Genomic DNA, 23,584 nt, shown 5'->3' on the forward strand with positions numbered 1-23,584 from the left:
ATTCATTATTACACACACACACACACACACACACACACATACATATATTACATATTATGTGTATACCGAATTCACGACGAGGACACCACCGCCGATGGCACACGTGATATTATTATAACCACCGCCGAGAGGATTAAACATCTGCCCTTCGACACACACACACACACACACACGTATACTCGCGCGCGACTATATTGCACACACTCCACGGTCCGCTGAACAACCGTGTCACCCTGTAAACACGAATACATAGGTTAGGTGTGTGTGGTACTGTGTGTTTTATTGTATACACATCCCGGGGCTTATCAACCGGAATAATAATGATGCGCGCACAGAGTGCTAATAATAATAAAATATTATATTATACAGTTAGGTGCCTATATAATATGTTTTATATCTCTAATAATAACAATATGCAGCTTGTAAAACGGAGTCAACGAAACGCCGTAACAAAAACACGCGGACACACGTTGGTTACGCGGGGAGGATGACAAATCTGTGCGTGATACGCCCGAGCGTAGACTATAAAGGAAATTTAGTTATAATATGATATTAGCATTATTATCATCATCATAATATATTATTTAGAATGTATTATTTCTCTTAACAGTCTATTAGTTATTACTAACTACTTCTATTATAGTAATGCATCATTATAAAAACACCAAAAACTACCCTTCTCGTATATTTTCCAAACAGTAAGTCCGTGTTTGTTAATCATTCGCATACTGCACAGATGGGTACAATATCATTACGATTATACGCTAGAGTTTACAGTTAAACGTCACGTGTGTCTGCTATTATAGTTGTACTTATTGATTAAATCGGTACGGACGAATAGGCGATATAGTATATTATATTCACCTATCTCCCCGAAAAGAACATTAATCGTTAGAAGTTTAAGTTAGTTTTGAAAAAAACTATTATTATTATTATTATTATTGTGTAAATACTAAATAGATTGTTCGTTAAACGACCATCTAAAATACTTATGCATTTGAAATATCATATAATGCTAATTCACCAAATTAAATCATTTTTGTAGGAATTCAGAATATATGCATGGATACTAATATACTATTCTATAGGTTTAGTGACAGTAGTTAGCATTATAGAGACATTAGTATAGTATTATATACCAAATACATTTTTAAGTAATATTAATTAAATAAACTACACAAATATTATATAGTTTGTAAAACGTGATGGTTTCAATTTTTAATTGATACAAGTATTTTGTCTTACTATATTGTTGTATAGTCTAAGCATTTTCGGGATTGTTCATCTATATTCTATAGGTCTAGGATTTTAATCTACTCAAAACGAAACTAGGAAAGAACATTAAACACGTCGCATGTCCATTATCAAATCTTCAAGCCACCAAGGTGAGATTTAATTGAATCGTATAACGCATGGACTAAAATACTAAAATATATTCTATATTATGTTAGCTTGAAATGTATACGAGGTAAAAAAAAAATATATATTAATGTAATATTTACATATTACACATATAACTTGAAACTAAACGCGTGCATGTTTATAGAATATTATAATATCATTATATGCCTATATACCTATATACCTATATATAAGCGTAATGTTTGTGTGACTGTTACAAATCACAACTGTGTCGCCGCGCAGAGTGTGAGAATATAAACACGGTACCTATAACAATAAAATAAAGATGATGGATTACAACACCGAACATTGAAACATATTTTATACAAACTACCTATATGCAGTATATTACATACTGTGTATACTGTATAGTCGTGATTTGCATTCGTCAGACGCCGCATATCATAATGGTTGTGATATGGCGAATTTAAAAAAAATATTGATATAGATACGCACGTTATACACATATAGGTATACGTAAACGATATTATCCAGATGTTGTGAACGTCGGCCTGCACATATATGACATAAATGGAGGGAATATACGTCTGCTGCAGTGTACCTGCGGTGTGTATTATATAGTTTACTGTTTAATAATAATTTAAGTCAATAATAAATCATCACGGGAAAATCGCACCATCTGCAGCAGAACTCGTGCGCAGTCGTAACTATAAAAATACAATTTTTTGAGATGATATTATAAAGTTAAAATACTTTTGCGAAATTAAAATGTAATTCAAGTATAATTTTTTAATTACTATATGGTACTATCATAGTATCATACATATTGTACATAATGTTCAGATGGTACGAAATCAAAAAACCACTCGTTTAAAGACCGATTTGTATTGGTTGGACTTAAAGACCATATTATATAAGAATATAAGATACAAACATATATTATTGCAGTTTCTGGACCATTATTAAATAACATATTCGCAATAAAAAAATATGTGGTATATACTAGTAACACTATATATATATATTACAATATATAATCTACGCAATGACGTCACGGTGTTTTCGGTGTGTACACATTTTTTCCCCCGAGTACCTACCACCTATGTACATTCAGGAACTTATGAAACAGACACGACCGGTTACAAATATGGGAGGAATCGAAAAACGCCCCGCAAAATCTCCCCCCGTGAAATAAAACACGATTTCTTCCCCCAGGGTTGACGCCAATGCGACTGCCCTTCGTCACAGCGTAAGTATATAATACATACATAACCACGTTAAACGCATATTTCGTCTGTATCGATATTGTATTACGTAAATATAGATCAAAATTTTCCACGATTATAAATTATAAGGTTTCTTTTGGTACATAATATAAATTTTAATCAATAATAATTTATCCAACTACACAGGTACATACTATCACCAAACACGCACCAAATGTGCTGAACAATATACTAATATACTTTTGTATTGCAACACTCTAACATCACGCATATATTATTACAATACCTACCGCAATAGTTTCAAAACGAATTTGTGGGCAAAGAGTGATTTTTTTTAACAATGGACGCTTGTAGTTTCAATAAATATATTTTTTTACATTTTTTTATGGATAAAATGGCAATCAAACATTTTAGGTAGGTCTACATAATACATGTATATATTAATATGAACCTGAAACCCTGAAACCCACACTATCGACTTTCAGTGCTGTTGAATGACAATCTATATGTTTTAATTGCATAAACTGAAACCTAACGTCATCATTACTAGATAGATAGAAATAAACACGCAACAAATATATGAACGTATGCGAAAAATAAGATAGATAGAGTAACAAACGAACACGTATTGCAACAAATCAATTAGAAAATGGCAATGGTAGCTGATATTTTCTATAAAAACAATACATTTAAGGTCATACTCTGAGGTATCTAGCTGGCTTATACAAATAGCTGCTAGGGATCATACCGAAGGACGTCCAAGAACGAACTTTTTATCACAAATCTCAAATTTGTAAAGAACTGGTCCTAAAATATGAAGATATTATTAAAAGGAAAATAGAATTCAGAGAAAACGAAGAGCAGTTATAGGAAGGTTGAAAGATTGATAAAGTTCAAGAAGAAAAATTGAGGCAGAAATGTATAATACTTATATTACATATTATAATTTTTCTAAAAAGAAAACTGAAAATAATTGTAAACACTTAATACTTTTGATAACATTATTATAATATTATGTCCGTTGACCGTTAAGAATCACTTTAGATGTAGGTATATATTATTATACATATTTTATATGCATCTGTGCTGCACAAATATCACGACATATTATATTATGGACATATTATATATCATATAGGCTGTATTATAATTTACAAGTATATTACAGTAGTACTAACAGTATTATAGACTATAGCAGTAGTACCTAGTAGTAGTAGTAATAATAGTAATAGTAGTAATAGTAGTATAGTAGTAATAGTAGTATAGTAGTATAGTAGTAATAGTAGTATAGTAGTAATAGTAGGTAGAAGTTTAGTAGTAAAAGTGATATAGTAATGGTAATATAAATTATTAGTAGTGATAGTAATATACTAATATTGTACGTAGGTATATATATAAAAATCTAAAGAGTATTTTTTATCGGCATCGCCCCAAAGACGACGATGCCGCAAATGGAAAATTAATGAACACTACCCGAACTAAATAATATATTTTATAAGCAGGAAATTTCTTTTTTTTTCGGATTATGCTGGAGGACTATATAGGTATATATACATCTATAATAATATAAATAATATAGTACGGGACAAAAGGACAGACGCCGACCACACACGCCCAAACAAGTGCGCGCGTCCTGTACAATACCCAATTGTATATACGTACACTGGTGTGTGTGTGTATGCGATGCGTGTACCTACGATATAACATACGCAGTATATAATATATACCTATATATACCTATAACTGTTCCGCTTAAACTTATATACAAATATATATTATATATATATATATATATATTGTAGTCGTACGGACGAGTAACATAACGACGACGTCCGGTGAAGTATGAAAATCCGAATAATAATAATAATAATGATAATATTATATAAAAATAGTATATACGCGTTTCGTCGGTTGCAATATATATATATATATATATATACAGGTACCGTAATAAAAAATAAAAACACGTATACACACTTATATATTATACATGTATATAATCCCAAGGCGCCTTCGAGTATACATAGTGTAATATAATAGTATATATTTTATAAAGATACCTATAGGTAGTATTATAGTAGCCAGTACGCCGAGCTCGTGTATATTAACAGCATACATATAATATAGACCGCCACACAGACGTAATGGCGCGTGTCGTGTTGTTGTAATATATTAGATTTTCAAAATATACTATACGCTGCGCGCATACACGGTCATTATAGTGTGTTTTAGACTTTCACGAAGACTTGTGTCTAATATGTATATATATTGGTATTAGAATTAGATGGTATAATACTATAATGTATATGTACATTATATTATATTCGCAACCGATGGGGTTTCGCCAATGTGAAACTGCAAACTTCGAATACAACGATGTGTACCTATATTATTTTACATCTACGTATAGTTAGGCATTTTACTGATACAAGTTACTTATCTGCAATTGCACACAACACCAAATGCGTTTAGATTCGAATATTACTATTATCGATATACTCGACGAAAACATATTTTGCATTTCAGCACAGGGCCGGATTAAAAGTTTTAGACGTTTTTGCGCTTCAGAGTTATTTCTTTTATGGCACCCCAAAAATATATTTTCCCAATAATTGACTAGGAATTAATATTTTCGCATTATTTCATATTTGTTGGTATACAGTTTTATATTCTGATAATTTTTTTAGATATAAGACTACATCGATCTAATTTTAACATTCATAAAACTGTATTTAAAAAAGTATACAATGTTAATCTGGGCCAGTTTCAGTATAAATAGTAAGTTATTTGACTAACATTTAAAATAACAAAATGTGAATATTATATAAATAATAACACTATTGCATTGTACAGTAAGTATAATGTATATAAAGTATAAACCTATTCTAGCTGTATATATAATGATATTTAGCTGATGAACAAACATTAATACGACGGATTACATAAACATTATGATTTTATTATTTTATTTATCACTATTTAATAATTGGTGTAATACAATTTATAACGATTGCCTTATACTATCAATATTAATATACCTACGTAGTACGTTTACATCCAACGTGTATTTTAAATGTTTTTAATAGATTCCTGCTATATCATTATAGTAGAGAACATTTTCATAAAGTTAAAGTACTTAACAAATAAAACAACAGTGAAAATACTAATTTCGATAACATCTTGTAAAAAACGCAATTGTAATGTGGAAAAATTGTCCTAGCTATACCCATAATGTTCAGTATATAAATGAAAATAAATTTGTTATTTTAAAATTATATTTTATAGTGGTTTTACTATGCCATTATGGTACTATACAAATACAATATACAATATAATAATCGAGAATATTTTATAAAGAACTCACGTCAAAATTATAAGTAGTTTCCTTGCATTGAATTTTACACATCTTCACTTGCATTGTGTGATGTCAACAATCATCATAATATATTATATTCCGATACTAATAACTACTTTCATAAAATAATATATTATATAACTGGTTGTACTGGCTATACTGCAACAGAAACAATGCATTATTGCTCAATTAAATCGCCATTCATAAATTAAGTTTAATTTAACTACCAGGAAAATTCGTCTAAGTGAAAAACGGAAATAAAAAGTAAAACAAACAATGTCACAAAAATAGTATGAACAATAACTAAAAAAATATTTACACAAATGTCTCATAGGATAAATTCTGTTATATAATATATGTACAATGTACCTATGTCCATATTATACCTATACAGTATACTGCATACCTATGCCCTATATATTATATACTATAGAGCAGGTCTTCAACCTTATTCAACTCACGACCCATTTTAGTTATACGCCTGATTCATTTTTTTGCAAATCATTGTGTTATATGTTTTAGAGAAAAAAAATGCTAATACGTGTAAAAAAGAACCAATTTCTAATCAACTTTAATCAAATTTTTAACTCTTATTATAAATAACAAAAAATTGATATTTTTACGTTAGTTATAATAGTTTGTATTTGGCTCATACAAAGTATAAATACATTTTTACTATTATTTTTTTAACCATTCAAAATATTTAGCGATTAAATATAATATTACTCAACTGTGAACTATAGCTGTTGTACCAATATTGAGAGTTTGAACATAAATAGTAATATGATAATAATATAATATGCAATCAATCTTATATTATCATTATTATTGTGGGTTTATTTTCAGTGTAAATTGTAGTTAAAAATATTTTAATATTGTTCAACATACATTTTTATTAATACATATCTTAGATTGTACCTATGGTAATGATAATTGAAATAGCTTTCAAAAGCTTTTTGTTTCTTGGTGTTGAGAAAAGTTGTTATTTAGAATTAATTTAAATATTTCTTTAAAACAAAAAGGTTTACGTTTTAAATAATAAGTGTCAAGGCGTAGTCGTAAATTCTGTCTCTACTATTGTCTTTTGTGCATTGTTATAGTTATTTTTTTTAACAGAACAACTGAAGGTTTTGTTTGACAAATCGATATTCAAATACAACGCATACATAACACGTATTTTTCTTTTGATACAAAACTACATTCCTTAAAATGCTAACAGTTCAAGTTCTGAGTTTATACTATAATACTATTGATCGAATAAAAGTTATAAATTTAACACGTTCAGCAGGTATAATATTATATATATTATGTGTTCAATAATAATAATGCAAACATTGGATTTGGTTTGTTCGATTTAAATATTTAAGAATAAAAATGTCAAACTGACATATTTCTTTAATATTATATATTTTAATAGCCCACCCGATATGAACATTATATATTATAGTATACTGTCTAATACCTATATATCATATTATATTATTATATAGTAGTTATTTTCATAATAAATTAATAACTTATAGTGTTTAAACCACAGAAAAGTAAATATAGTACGTACAAATACATATTATACCTAATAATTCTAATACTTATAAAGTACAATATTATTTTATGATTTTATTTTTTTTTTTAAGTAAAGCAAAATATTAATAGTATTATTTTAATTTTCCAATGAAATGAGCGTCTGTGAAAACTGAAATTTATATTATAATAAATTTTTTTTTAGTTAGTAATACATCACAATATGTTAATATATATTCATACAAGTATACAACAAGCCACTAGGGTAATTGTTTATAAATATGCACCAATGTACCTATATAGGTATATGTAGTTATAATATTTGAATTTAACTTTCTTAATTAAGATATACATTTTAAACTTATAATAGTATTTTATGTATATAACTAGTAAAGTTATATTAAAAAAAATCATCATCAGCTACCTAATAAATAATAATTATGACTTAAAGACGATTTTTGACCCTCTCTCAATGTTAATATTATATGCACCTAAATATAAGTAAAACAAATTAAAAGTAATTGATCATATGAATACGTCATGGTTACATGAACATATTGTATAAAAATTATTATTTTACTATAATATGCCTAAATGTTATTAAAACATTATTATAAATTATGATTCAATATTTATTAGTATAATTATATATAGGTATGTTAATTTAGGATATTTATGATTCAGGATTAGTAAATTGTATACCTTATAATATATTAAATTTAAAGTAATTAAAATGCGAAAGCACAACTTAAACGAAATCAAATGTAAATATAGGTTCATAAATCATAATTGATAATTTTTCAAACATGCATTAAAATTAGTATCTAGGATATTTTGAAGGTTATAAAATTATAATTATCTACCTAGGTACTTGTCCTACTCACAAGCAAAATTCCAACTGAAATGTAAAATCTTAACATTATCATACCTAATAACTTGATTTTAGTCAAAACCACTTTTAGATTAAAATATAGTAGTACCTTACCCTTAAGTTGTCGAGCGTGTTTCTGACAATTTAATAATTTTTTTACAAATGAATAAACTTTGATTTGTGATAGGTATTCGAACAAACTAAAAATATCATTTAGATCTAAATTACTGTACTATATATTATATATTATATATACACAATTTTCAATAAAAAAAAACATTATCTAGTACTATAAATAGTAGATCTGCAATAATGATGGGGGTATATAATCTATAATATAACTCAAAATGAATAGAGGCGAGAGGGCGATTTTTCACATAATATGTAAATATGGCATCTTATGAACCCGCATTATGAAAAATGTAGTTTTAATTTAAATTATTATGTAATTATTTTAATGACTCTTATAATTTTTCACTTAACTCTTATCTTTTTTTGTATATGATTATTGAATCGATCAGTCGATGCAAAAGGTATTCGGTATGTTCGTTATCACAAAATCTATAAATGGGTATTTTGACATTGGTAGTTTTACTGTCGTCTCTACTACTAAACAAATCTCAATATCTGTATTCGACCATGTTTTTTTTTTTTTTTGACAAAATCAGATTACCTTTTGCAACTATAGTCTACTCGTTTTAAATACATATTTTAAATTTTTTGTTTCAATATTTTAAATACTGAAGATTACTGAAGATACTAGTATAGTAATATACCTACTTTTCCATTTGGGCAACCCTTGACAAATTAATCTCTAGTCTCTAAAACTTAGGGTCGTATTCATAGTTGATACTTAAGAAAAAGTATTGCTTAAGCTATATTTATGACTCAAATGAGATTCATAAACGGGACTTTGGCTTAAGAAAAGAAAAAGTATTACTTGTTTCTTTAAGATTGGCTGAGGACCTTAAGCATTGATTTTAGTTATATTATCACACAATTTTTATTTTTCAAATTATCAAAATTAGCTTAAGCAATACTTATTCTTAAGCAAAGACTATGACGAACGACTACTTTTCCGGCCCTTAGGTACTCACTATATATTATAATAAGTAAATCAACATAAATACCTACAACCTACAGATCAAAATTTTTATTTTATTTTTTAGCCATATGTTTCTGAAATTTAAAATAAAAATTTCTAATACCTAGACAGTTATAGAACTCAGGAATATTCACGCAAATATTAGCACATACGGTATCAATGCCTGCAAGATATCGAATATTAAGTTATATAAGTACAGTTATTGAATTATAGATTGATGAACTTCCTGCAATAGGTATATTGCACAGTGGAAAAATTGTGAATTCACGATTAAATCATTTTAAAGTTAACAATCAAGACATTCATAAATAATACCTAAAAATGTTACGTGCCGCAACTCATAAGTATAAAATTACTTATTGGTCGTGAGAAATTCCCGGGAAATGTGCACAATCCACAATGCCCTATAGATATTATATATCCTAAGTAAGAAAATATCGTTATATTTTCAAAGAACTCGATCATTTTGTACAATGGTGGGTTCAACAATGTGAAACTATAATATTGGTATTATAGGCACATTAGAAAATTATTAACAAATGAAAAAAATAAACATTTAATTATTAAATATGTAATGAATTATTAATATAGTTTTATTTAATTATTTGAACATAATTGATTAGGTATATTCTCAAGTGACATTTTGGGTTACATTATTTTCCATTACTCCTACATTATTATGCAGCGGCACCAGATTATTTTTCCATTTTTTGAGTATAAGAAAATGTATCATACAGGGTGATTCATTAAGCGTAAAACACTCATTATCTCAAAAAGTATTAATGTTTTTGAAAATATTTTTTACTTAGTTTCAAGTTGTCAAAAAAACCTTATAAATTTAAGGTTTTTTACTTTTTTAAATGACAACATAGAGTTTAAATTTCATTTTCCAAAGCAGAAATATTTTTCTAAGTATTTTGATACATAAAAATCGAATTTAGAACTAGTAGTTTATGAGTTTAAAGTTTAGATAGGCGGAGGGGAGTGGTATGGGGTAACCCCGCAAGATCTTTGTCCACTACTCCGCTTGTCTTAACTTTAAATACCTACTCATAACACTCATAAACTACTCGTTCTAAATTCAATATCTATGTATCAAAATACTTAGAAAAATATTCTGTTTTGGAAAATGAAATTTAAACTCTATGTTGTCATTCAAAAAAGTAAAAATTTAAAAAAAATATAAGGATAAAAAATATTTAAAAATATAATTTTTTAACAAAAACGTTGTTTTTAACAACTTGAAACTGTGTAAAAAAATATTTTCAAAAACATAAATACTTTTTGAGATATTGAGTGTTTTTACGCTTAATGAATCAGCCTGTATATAATATAATATGATATAATATATCATGCGACCTTCGTGATTTTAAACAGCCTTTTTTATGTAGGTAAGACTATATTATTTTTAGCAGGCATATATTTTATTATACTATAATAGTATCAACATAAAGTTATTAATACCTTAGAAACTATACTCGTAAAAATTTCGATTTTAATTTCATCAATATGTTTTAAAGAAAATTCGTTTAAACATTAAATTTAAATATTTAATTAAAAATGGTAAATACACTATAAACAACATTATAGCAGATAATATTTAATGCTGTACCTATATTATATCATATCGGCTCATATAGTTATTTTGTAGTGGTTCTTTTTCACTGTTATTAACTATTTCCTTAAAAACTACTTAACTACTTAAAGAAATTAAGAAATTGCATCTATTCAATAATGTTCCACTGAATGCATACAATTGCTGAATTTGTAAAATCAGCAACACCGTTAGAAAATAAGCAAAATTGACATTCTGAAATGCATACCAAAAAAATTACTTGGAAAAATTAAAGTTATGTATTTAGGTAGGTATACCTAGAGTAATGTTCATAACTTTACATAAAATGCACAAAGATTCAATACTCAAATTTTGGAGGATTGCAGGTCATTATAAATTCCGTAATTTATATAATATATATTATAGTTATTACCTTTTAACTTATATATAGGTAAGTCAATACACCAACCTATACCGTATGGTATATAATGGTGGCAAACAACATATAATTAGCTAAAAATTAAACTACAAATATTATCAATATTTAATATTGTAAATAGAAAATACTGATATATATAATACCTATAAGGTAAAATTTACCTATAAGGTTGAATTTACGTATTCAATCATGTAAAACCACGGTTTTGATGAATTTAGTCAAAATTTGACGTTTAATCTTGTATTAAAAATTCTGATATTTATTTTAAATATTTTATAACTACCTAATTATAAGAAAAAACCATAGGTTATAATAAGGAACCTTGTTTATTAAATTTCAGTTTTTGACTTAAAAACAAAATTGTGATCAATGTATATAATTCGAAAAAACAACTATCAGCACAGCTATACTATACGGTATACCAATATTTTATAAAACCAGCAAACAAATTTTGCCGGTTTCTGCTGAATTGTGGTATCTAAACTTCCGATTTGCTGTACCCGGCAATGGCGTAATTGATTTCATGTATTTGATATTTTGATGTAGCATATACAGAGTGACTCACCACCAATTTTTAAATATATAAATTTTTTTTGTAGAATTTATTGATTTATATATAAGGTTCGATATAAGGTTTTTATATATAAGGTTCAACCTCGTTTACTATAAACTGTCAGGCGTTATATAAGTAGATAACTTATAGTAGATAACTTTTTTTAGTTTTATTTATCAACATTTATTTAAAATCGAACGAATAAAAGTTTCTGAATTTTTTAACTTTGTGTACTATATAACTACTAAGGATAATATCTTCATGACCATATAATAATAAGTACCTACCTATATAAATTTGAAAATTATAGTTATTGTAAATTTATTAAAATTGTATAACTTGTAAAATTGTCTATGTATAATATGTATATAATAAGTGTTACCTTCCTATACGTACAATATCACATCTATATTTTATTTTGTCTAAAAACATTTTTAAAAACTATGTCTATTGTCTATTATCCTTATTCCTTTTAAGTTATAACACAAGTCTTCATTTTAATAACTTTGCCAGTTGTTGCCACCGCTGTTTCGGATTTTTATTTGATTTGAAAACATTTCTAAACAATTATTTTCTGAAAAATGTACGGTAAAAAAGTTGGTTCTCATTTAAAAACATGGAGTTTATATAGATACATACAAGTGTACAGAATATTCTCCTTAAATGGTACAAACAACCAAATCGTATTTTAAAATATATAATGGTACCTTATATACCTATACCTATTTACAATTTACATTTAATTCCAAAAACCAGAATTTGAATAAGTTCTTCGTCGACCTTGTATACGTCAGAAATATATAAAATTATACAAGCAATCATTTTCAATATTTGATATGCCTATCTAGGTACGGCTATATTGATGAGCAATTTCATTATATAATACTGCGCGAAAATGTTTGAGATTATTTTTGTTACCACAGCTTTATTAAATAGGGTTACGGAAAAAGAAACGAGAATATAATATTATATTGTATGTATAATATGTACCTATATATAGCTGCTGGTAACATATATCATAATAAGTAATAATACATATAACACAATTATAATATAGTTCGATAAGCTTTTCAAATATTTGCCCCGGGTCTCGCCAATCTTATATATATTGAGATAGAGAACGAAACTATTTATAATATTCGTAGTACATACATAACGATAATATTATAGTATAGACATTTAATTTAGGTAACGCGCGTTTTTCCTATATATACATACATACAATTTATTATGTATAGCCATGTGGGTAATATTACATCCATTATCCACACATAATTTAATAGCACGATATTATATTATATATTATATCCTCACTCGCAGAGAGCAAATCACGCATGTGAAAGAGTGGAAATAATTCAAAAAAAATGTACCTTCATGTTCTTGATGTACGTGGTCGGAAAACCGCACAACTCGAAACGGTTTTCCTGGATCATATCTGCGGTTGGGCTGTATATGTGTATTCGGCGCAAGCGGATGGTATAATATAATAATAATAATAATACGCTATATATTATTATAATAAAATCTGCACCGTCGGATGACCGCTGCAGCTGAGAGTGCGTCGCGTCTCTCCGACCCTGCGTTCAAAACAGTTTTCGATACATTTCCGTATAATCACGACGGAAAATAAGATTTCGGGTGGAATGAACGGGGAAAAAACACGCACGCGACCCGTAACGTGTATTATAATAATAATTGTGTGAAAAAAATTCCGCCGTCGTCTGTGTCGTATAATATTATGCGGATAAGTATATATACTTGTCCCGCCGCCGCCGCTGCCTGCCACTGCACTACGACGAACGCACTGTTACAATTTTGCGATATTAAAAAAAAAAATTCGTAAATCGCATAGCAATAACGATACAATTTATTACAAATTTTACGGTGTTCGTATACGGAATAATATTATAATATAATATACGTTTTAACGTACCTACACGAAGGAGCGCGCACTGCCGCCACCGGTGTGTGTGTGGGCCGTTCGCCGCGGAGCGATCCAAACTGACGGGCGACAGAGATGACCGGCCGGCCGTGTGGCGGACGCGGGCCATGGATTCTGCGCGCGGACTGTCCGGTGGGCGGGCGTGAGCGGACGATGTGCGCCGCCGATTGGTCGTAGGGGCGTGGTCTCGGTCCGCACAGTCTACCACGCCCTGGGCAAAGGATCCGGATCCGATATATATTATTATTGTATATTATATATATATATACGAAATATGTATATATATATTTATATGTAATATATATATATATACGTAATATGTATATATATATATAGAATAGATGTATTATAAGGTTACCTATATATAGCAACTATTATTATTATTACTACACACGTATATAATATTATATATAGATGAGGTGTATAGTAGGTACCGTACGAATTTTTTCTTTTTCGTTTCCTCGTGTTCTTCCGACCGGACGCAGACAAAAATAATATTATTATGATTGCTTTTATTATATATTATAATATGACATATGTATATAGGTACTATTTTACAACTGGGCCAACAACCGCCCCTCATTTTTTTTTCGGTCGCTTCGCTGTTTTCTTTTTGTCTCCTGTACATCCGACCGTGAACGCCACTCGTACCTATAGGTAAGGACGTATAAGGTGCTGGTATATATATAGGTACCTACGTCCCGTCACATATCATATATATATATATATATATAAGAAGTAGATACTCGAGTATTACATATAGGTATATTTGTACACTATACATAATATATAATATAGCTGGTAAATACATATATTATATATATATACGCATACTACCTACATACCGAGTATGTGCAGCGTGCAGCGCGTGTGTGTTTTACGTATTGTATTTTCTTGGACCTGATCTGAGGGAAATAAAAAACAAAACGACAGCAAAAAAATAAAAAGCCCCATCGCACATATTATACAGCAGGGACGAACGTGTATTATATATTATATATAAAATATAAATAGGTATAATAATATGAGCTGTGCAGTACGCGAGACAAGATGCGCGACGTGTAATGTATTTTGTACACACGCACCGCCCTCGCCCCTCGTCACGCGTATATAAATAATATTATTGTATTACGTACCTATGTGTGCTTTACGAAGGCAGAGAACAAACAAATACATGTACAATATATTATATATAAATATTATATAGGTAAGTAACAGTATCGTATATATGAAGAAGAGCGTATTATTGCGACCGTTACGGTTTTCGAGCTTATTGGTTTACATAAATTACTATACAATACATCATATGGGAGATTGCATAATATTATATGATACAGGTATAGTAGGTGCATAGACATAGATATAGGTACGATAATATTATTATAAACGCCTCCGACGGGGAACACAGAAAATGTCGATTGAGGGTTGGATGGGTTATTATAGTTTAGCCTATAATAGGTACTACAAAATATAGGTACGCATGTATATATAATATTATATTATACTAGCTGTATAACCAGACTTCACCCCCGTGAAAAATTAACAAATATAAAATATAGCACTTTTTAGATGTGTCTAGATAGACCTGAAAATATTATAGAGACACAAAGTCTCTATCTAGCTATCATAATATATAGTTTGAGCTCTACGTCTATCTATCTGCAGTCGGTCAATCAGTTCGAATTCGTTTGATTAAAATAAAAAATTATTTTTTTGTATGGTCTTTATATTTATATCGTAATAAAAGTACTGTAGTACACTATAGCCCACCAACTTGGACATATACCTTGAAGAGCCCGATTTAACTATATATACGCCACTGCGGAAATACTGCCATATTAATAACTATATATATTTATTTATTTATTTATCAATTAAACGGGCGAGCCCAATTACAATAGTATGTGGAATATAAAATAGTATGTACATAATGGTAGTTGTGGAATATAAATTAGTATAAAATATATATATAATGGTTGGTGTGGAGGTATAAAAATATTTTAAGTGAATAAATTTCTAAGATATAAATTAAATGAACTCACAGAATAACAAATAAAAAGATCGACATTAAAATTATTTACATGTTGCATACATCTAATTAAAGGGGCATTCTTGCCATATAAAGTGCACTGAAATGGAATATAAAAGGTGTCTGTCTGTCTGGTTGAATGACCAGGAACTAGAAAATATATATTTGACAAAAGATCAGGACAGTAAATATATCCATTTAATAGTTTAAATATAAAGCTAATATCGTTTTTAATCCTTCTGTTTTGAAGAGTATCAATCTTTAGATATAGTAACAATGGTTCATATGAAGTGTGAGGTAAACGTTTAATATTACACTTGATGGATATGTGTCTCAAGAAACGATTTTGAATCGCCTCAATAGAATAAATTGGACCTAGTGTGTATGGAGACCAAATTATTGAATTATAATCAAAAATAGATCTAACTAAAGCGCAGTAAAGTGATTTTAGTGCTAAAGGATTATCGAAGTTTTTATATATATATATATATGAATTAGGCTATAATATATATAGGTAGGTATTTAAATATATAATATTATTTATTATATACCTGCGTATATACAAAACGAGATGAAAAGGATTCACGCTCTCGGTTTTAAAAACATCATACCGTTTCGTGTAAATTCGCCACAGTATAGCATAACAACGACAACCACAGTAACGCCACAACGACCGCGTGATTTATCGTGTACACTTATATATTCCAATATATAATATTATAATAATATTATGTAAAACAGTGTTTTCAATTATAATAAAGCTGCGCACTGCACTCTGCTTCTGCACCACTCTCGACCATATATTTTATAATTTCACGTCGGCACATCGTTTAGCTTTTATTTTAATATATATATAGCGATCTCTACCTATCTCTATAAGTGTATATATACAAACAATATTTGATAATACATTCCCCTATAGTGTAAATAGTAAATGCGCGAAACGAATATTTGTTATTCAAATGTATATTTTTAGTATGTCAATCGTAATAAATAATATTGTATATATATATATATCCTATACGTCGCATGAACTGAACAATATAAAACAGTTACACGAATCGCGTTTTTAAACATTTTGACGACCCGATTGTTGATTTATGTGTCATTTTGACATGAATAAATAAATTGAAATACGGCACGGCACACCCTTTATACCAAGTACTTATATAATACATTATAAACAATAAATAATCTGTCAGTATTCAAATTTACACGAGGATAACGAAAAAAACTAAATAACATTATACGTAGCCACGTAAGTTTACCAGCTGTATAGGTTAGGTATAATAATATAATATTATACATAATAGATTATTTAATTGACCACCTATTATATATTATAGTGATTATAGGTACATATCATCGTTTCATTGAAACTGCGACAAAAGACTGTACCTATATAGAATGATATACGTATAATAAATACATAATATATCATTGATATGAATTATTGACATATTGAACAAAACGAATAAGAACGAGGAAAATTAATAATTACAAATGTATGATAAATAGGTTTTTAAAAATATATTTCTACATAATATATTTTTGTTTTATCTTGTATAACATTGGTTCAAACAGTCGTATATTAAAAACAAAGTACTTAGGTACAGAAGTGCAGCACAGCTCTGCCAAAATCATTAAATCAGGCATTTATGCATACTACTATTATATTATTATATAACAGGAATATTCACAGAGATAAAATGATAGGTAACATATTATATTATATACCTACTACCTACCTATAATATAATATGTTAATTATTTTACCGTTTCATATATTATTATGTTTACTCTATACGCAGGCTCAAAATTGTAGGTATATACACCAGCTAGGTCCTATATAGGTACCTGAATATACCTAATATACCTTTATTATTATACCTACTAGTATATGGGCATTGGTATACGAGTGTTTCACACCAACACCTATATATAATCTATATGATAAATATATAGTAATTATTATCCAGCGTGAAATTAAATCATGTTGTTATTATATTTTTTTTTACGCGTTAAACGCATGCCCACGGTGGTTAAACACAAATTGCACAGTGTAAATGTTCATTGACACATGCATAAACGTATATATATATATATATATATAGAATATAAAGTCCCCTATATATCGTTTGTCCCGCGAAGCTGCAGTGTAGTTTGTGGTGCTCTCGACGTGTTATTGAACAGTGAATAGCCGTTAAATGGGTCGACAGTGCCTCAGGGGTGACCGTGCGCGCGTGATCGTCTCTCAAATTATATGAATCTCGCTGTCATTTATAAAAACAGCGTTTGTGTTTACAGTCACATATTTATTATGACGATTTGTCGTCTTTCAGATTTGGACGACTGTGTAGTATATTATGTAACTATAGTTGACACGGCGCAATGCTTTGCTATTGCTATAGGTTTTTGCGATTTTTCAACTAATTTTGGGTGTAACACGCTGTGGAAGCAATGTCTTTTTAAGCGTAAATCATGTATTATATTTTAACTTGTAGCCATCCCGACCGGCGTTGTCCGTGAGATTCGCTTGTGATTATGCGAGCAGTATATTAATAGGTAGGCAATCTAACGTGCGTACGTAAGTGTATAATTTAACTCTAAAGTATCAAAAAATGCAAAAAATTGGTCCACTGAAACCGTGTTTCAAACTCGATACATTCTGTACTAAAATACAAAGGTTGATCACATTAATAATAATAATAATAATTATTATTATTATTATTATTATTAAAACCAATAGCAATCATTTATAAAAAAAAATTTCCATCGTATACATCTCAAAATTCTTGTTTGAGAGCCTCCCCGGGTTGGACCTCACGCGACAAAAAAGTAGCCCATCTTCATTCTTCTTCCCCAAGATCTATCTCTGAACCAAATTTCATCGCAATCGGGTGAACGGTTTAGGAATGCATAAAGGACATAGGTAGGTAGAAACAAACGTTTGTTGTACTTTATATATATATAAATATCTCCTTATCAATAACGCGTTTATATACTCGCACTATATCCAAAGTAAATATTTATAAGGTATGAGTAACACAATAATTATTGTATATTTATATATATCCATATATTATATTGTATTGTTATGCTTTATATCTGATACCCATAGGATGGTTAGATAATGGTGTTTAATATATGGTCTGGAAATCGGATTGAATTGTTAAAATATTTATTTCATTTAAAACGCCACATTATAGTATTATACTCATAATAAATATTATTTTAGTATTGAGCATTCTATGCTCAAATAGTAATTATAGGTACCTAACTAATAATGGTAATAGAACATCGTGTATAATTACAATATATAGCTCATAATGTGCAACATTGTCAGTTGTCTCATAGTTAATTTGTTAAACATAGTTACGTAATATACATTAATAAATTATACATGTTATAGATTAGGTATAATATAATAGTTAATAATAAACTTCAAACGATAAACCTATATAGTATTCTGCGAAGTATAATTTTACAACATTTACTTCTGTGTAGGTGCACACAATTTGTATACAACTGCAGTACACCTATTGGTGTGTGTGTGTGAATACATTTTTGATTTCACATTATTAATGACAACATACAATAGCATGTTAAATTTTGTAATCAAACAATATATTATTTTAGCCTTGAGCACAATAATTTAAGAGCATATAGGCGTAGATTTGATTGATTTATTTTTTGAGGGAGCTCATATATTAGGGTTCAAATATTCTTACACAAAATGAGCCGATTAATATATAAACATAAAATCAAAAAATATTATTTTTATTCGGGTGGTAATTAACATTTTTGAAAAGCACAGCTCAAATGTCCGCCTTTGATGAAAGCTATATATACTCTCACGAAAAAATTAAAAACTATTTTAAATTTGTTTTTGTTATTATTACATAAGCGAATTACTATTATAGAGTATAGGTTTTATGAAGGCATCTTTAAGATTACTTACAACCATATGTTAACCTCCGTGCTGTTATCAATTTTTTAGAATTCCTGATATACCCGCATAGAATAAAATAAATCTACCTTGGCATCCCATTGTATAATTAAAATATGTAACTATAAAAAAAAAATATAAAATATTTGAATATTTAAATATTGAAACATATTCCAAATTAATAAATTATAATATAATTTATAGTTAGAATATGGTACTATTACGATATTGTTAAGCGGTGACAATAGTAGTTCATAATACTATAATCTTTCATCGTCGTTCGTCATCGGTCACCATATAAATGGGAACTAGAAATATCGATCCACCATCATTCCGCGGCCTCTTTATATATTTTATAGACGTCTTAACTCTCTAAAACCCATTTTTATTAACGAAAATACCGTGTATTTCAATGCAGTTAATAAAATCGTGCTCAAATCATCAACTAAACAATCTTAAAATATGAAAACTTGCAGTGTAGCCTATATACAGTTATAAAACTAGTATAACTTATAATAATTATACCTTAGTAGCTATTATTCATTAACCAAGCTAATCTCCAAAACTTTTTTCGGTGCAATCAATATAGCCTTGTAGTAATATTTATATTACCAGTTTACCCGTGCACGGTCCTGCGTACAATTACAGAGGCTTGATAAATCCTAAAATATGATATGGTATGTTTGTGAGGTTTGCGAAAAAATGTATTTTTTGCATGTACATATAACTTGGTTTATACAACACTTGAAGTTAAAAGCCCAGAAATAAAAGGAGATTTTAATTTACAGTACTTCTTTCATCTTTGTTTACAATGTTAAAAATACAGTCTGCATCTCTCAATTCTTTTTCCGTTAGGTGTTTGTTTATTACGTTTTAATATTGAATATTTGAAATTTCATTTGAAAAAGGGATTTAATTTCAAAGAAGGTATTATTTTTTACGTCCTGTAGTCGTTTTTGGTTGTTTTATTAGCAAAAATGTATTTGTTAGATGCGTATCCATTAGACACGGTTGTCCAAGGTGTTTGTGAGTAGCGTATCCTTTAGAGACGTTGGCTAATGGTGAAATTTTGTTTCATTTAAACGTTATTTTTAACGAAATTGAGCATTTGAATGCAAATTAATTGAGCGATGTCAGGAGCGGAAGGAAAAACGCATCGTTTAATGTGTGAATTATTGAATATGGTGCAGTATTCGTTGAGAAAAAGGGATGTTGACATCTGAAATAACATAAATGATTATTAGTACTTAAGTATTGTGGTTAAGACAGTTTTGAGAGTACCACCTATACGCACCCCATCACTACCTTCAATATCAATATAAAACCGATCGAGATGACTGACTATAAGAAAACATAATATTATTAATATAGCGAATATGGTAAATAGGGATTGTAGATATTATATATTTATAAATAATAATATTAAATGAAACTTAAAGGGAATAATTTCAAAGTGGTATATTATATTTTATTTTGTGTATACTTTATGTATACCGCATTGTACCATAAGGTAAATATGGGTAAATGTACTAAACGCATTAATATAATACATACATAAAGGGACCCCACGACACATGTTATACATTATAATATGTGACATTTTACGGATATACGGTACATTGGTTTTGAAAAGTATTAAAATATGTTCTTCGGCCGAGTATTTACACCAACGTTAGCTAATATTGGTTTATTTTCATGGATAATGCATTTAATTGTATTACTACAGGATATTATACCTACATTGTATTATATGTAACACGTTATACGTTCTGTACATTATACATATTTTGTTTGAAAGACATTGCAAAGAAATTAGTGTCCATTTTAAATTCTGCAAAAAGAAGAAAACTGCAGCTATTGATTTTTTTTACCAATTTTTAAAATATATTTCTATGTATAGCTACAAATGTTGTACCTATTTAGAAACTCATGGGTACCTTTATATATATATTTCTTCTGTCCGTATATATATGTCACTTAACCCCTCCTAAACGGATGGACCGATTTTGATGACTTTTTTTGTGTGTGTTTGAGTGAATGGTTTAGATCCACAGTTGAATCCGGCAAGTCCAATCCGAAGGGTTGCTATCGAACAGGAATTTTGATATTTACGATGAAAATTTTTGTTTATAATTGGTTGCCATTAGTTACTCTGGCAGTTAAAAGCATCCATCAAATCGTCACATTTTTTTAGTTTCAAATAAAGAAATTATATCTTAAAACAAATATGAGAGTTGAATGTAGCTATTACATAGGTAAGTACTCGAAAACTACCGATCGAGGAAAGTTTAAAAAGTAGATTGAACCACGTTCGATTTATACCAAGTGCTATATCCTGCATATACCACAAATTAATTGTCCATCTTGGTCGAATTGGTGCTAATTTTCCTATGAACTAATATAAGTAGGTTACCTATAATACTATAGGTACCAACACCAAAACCAAGATACACTTATAAAATCTGAATTTTGTATTTTTTTTCATTTTTTCCCTAGCGAAATCGGATTAGGTATACAACTAAAACTGGAGGTTGGTTCATCCGAAGTTAATAGCCTCAAAAAACGACCAGGCGGTTTTCAATAAAAGTTATATCAATATATAGATTAGGTACTTGAAACTTAGAGGATGTTTATAGCTTAATATTTCAAGTTTCAACTCCTATAGTTTATAGATAACTAAAGGGTACGTCACACAATATGCTATTTTCAGCTAACAAAAAAATACAATTTTTTTGTTTATCTAAATGGTTGCAATTGGTTACATATTATATTATTATAATAACTAGAAGAAATATGGCACATATATTTTGTACGAATATATTTATTGAAAATACAAACCTTTGGCCTAGACAACGTCGAGTGGAACAGCTGCTAGTTAAAATAAAAAACTGAAAAAAACTAAAATTTTGTAACATGGAGATCTCCAAGGAGATATTTTTTTAGTTTTCGACTTTCATACTGCAAACATTTTCAATACCTACAAAACTTATTTTAACAGTATATATTATTTCTATTCGAAATCTGCCGGTTTTCTATACAGTATATACTTAATATGTAAATTGGATTTTCGTCATTGTCGTTTTCGCATAATAATATTATATTTTAGGTGTATATATAATATTAATTCAAACTACGCGAATAATATAGTTATAGGTATAGGTACCTATACACAAAATAAAAAAAGAAGATTCAAGTTTACTATATGGTCAATGTTATGAACTGTTACAAATTTAAAATTTATTTATAATTAATTTAGTTTAAAAACGTAAACATAAATATTTTTATCAATCCCTGATTATAATATATGTGTTAGGTATTTTTTCCAATTTTTTTGTATGCACTTGGCTTGAAAAAAACGTGAAGTGATCAAAAAGATTAATCTCAGCCGAGGTTTTTAGTTACGTGTGAATTTTGACACATATATAGATACAGCAACCAATCGTTACGATCTAGATATACTTTAAAAAACGTGCGTTATGAAAAAAAAAGTAGTTTGCTACTCCGTGTGAATTTTGAACGTTTATTTAGATGGATCTTTAATCCTGCAGTTGTTTGAATTATTAAATCGTACAGAATTAAGTTGATTAGTAAAATACTAAAATAAAATGTCTTATATTTTTTTAATAAAAGTTCCCTACATGATATATAACAAAACAATTTCTCTCTTTTCTATTAAA

General features: G+C 28.5%; 1 protein-coding gene across 4 annotated transcripts in view; it reads right to left on the reverse strand.

Annotated features, from left to right (window-relative positions):
* Positions 1-13,994, reverse strand: part of LOC132939416 (LIM/homeobox protein Awh) — a 64,179-nt gene extending 50,185 nt beyond the window's left edge. For 2 of the 4 annotated variants that reach the window (XM_061006572.1, XM_061006569.1), the window contains exon 1: positions 13,358-13,994. In XM_061006572.1, the coding sequence (XP_060862555.1) occupies positions 13,358-13,420 (63 nt within the window). In that variant the 5' untranslated portion in view covers positions 13,421-13,994. Of the gene's footprint in view, positions 1-5,952; positions 6,103-13,357 lie in introns of all 4 variants that reach the window. The other 2 variants (XM_061006570.1, XM_061006571.1) reach the window with 2 other exon arrangements.
* Between the last annotated feature and the right edge of the window lie 9,590 nt (positions 13,995-23,584).

This window comes from Metopolophium dirhodum, chromosome 2 (genome assembly GCF_019925205.1).
Source record: "Metopolophium dirhodum isolate CAU chromosome 2, ASM1992520v1, whole genome shotgun sequence".
Taxonomy (NCBI): domain Eukaryota; kingdom Metazoa; phylum Arthropoda; class Insecta; order Hemiptera; family Aphididae; genus Metopolophium; species Metopolophium dirhodum.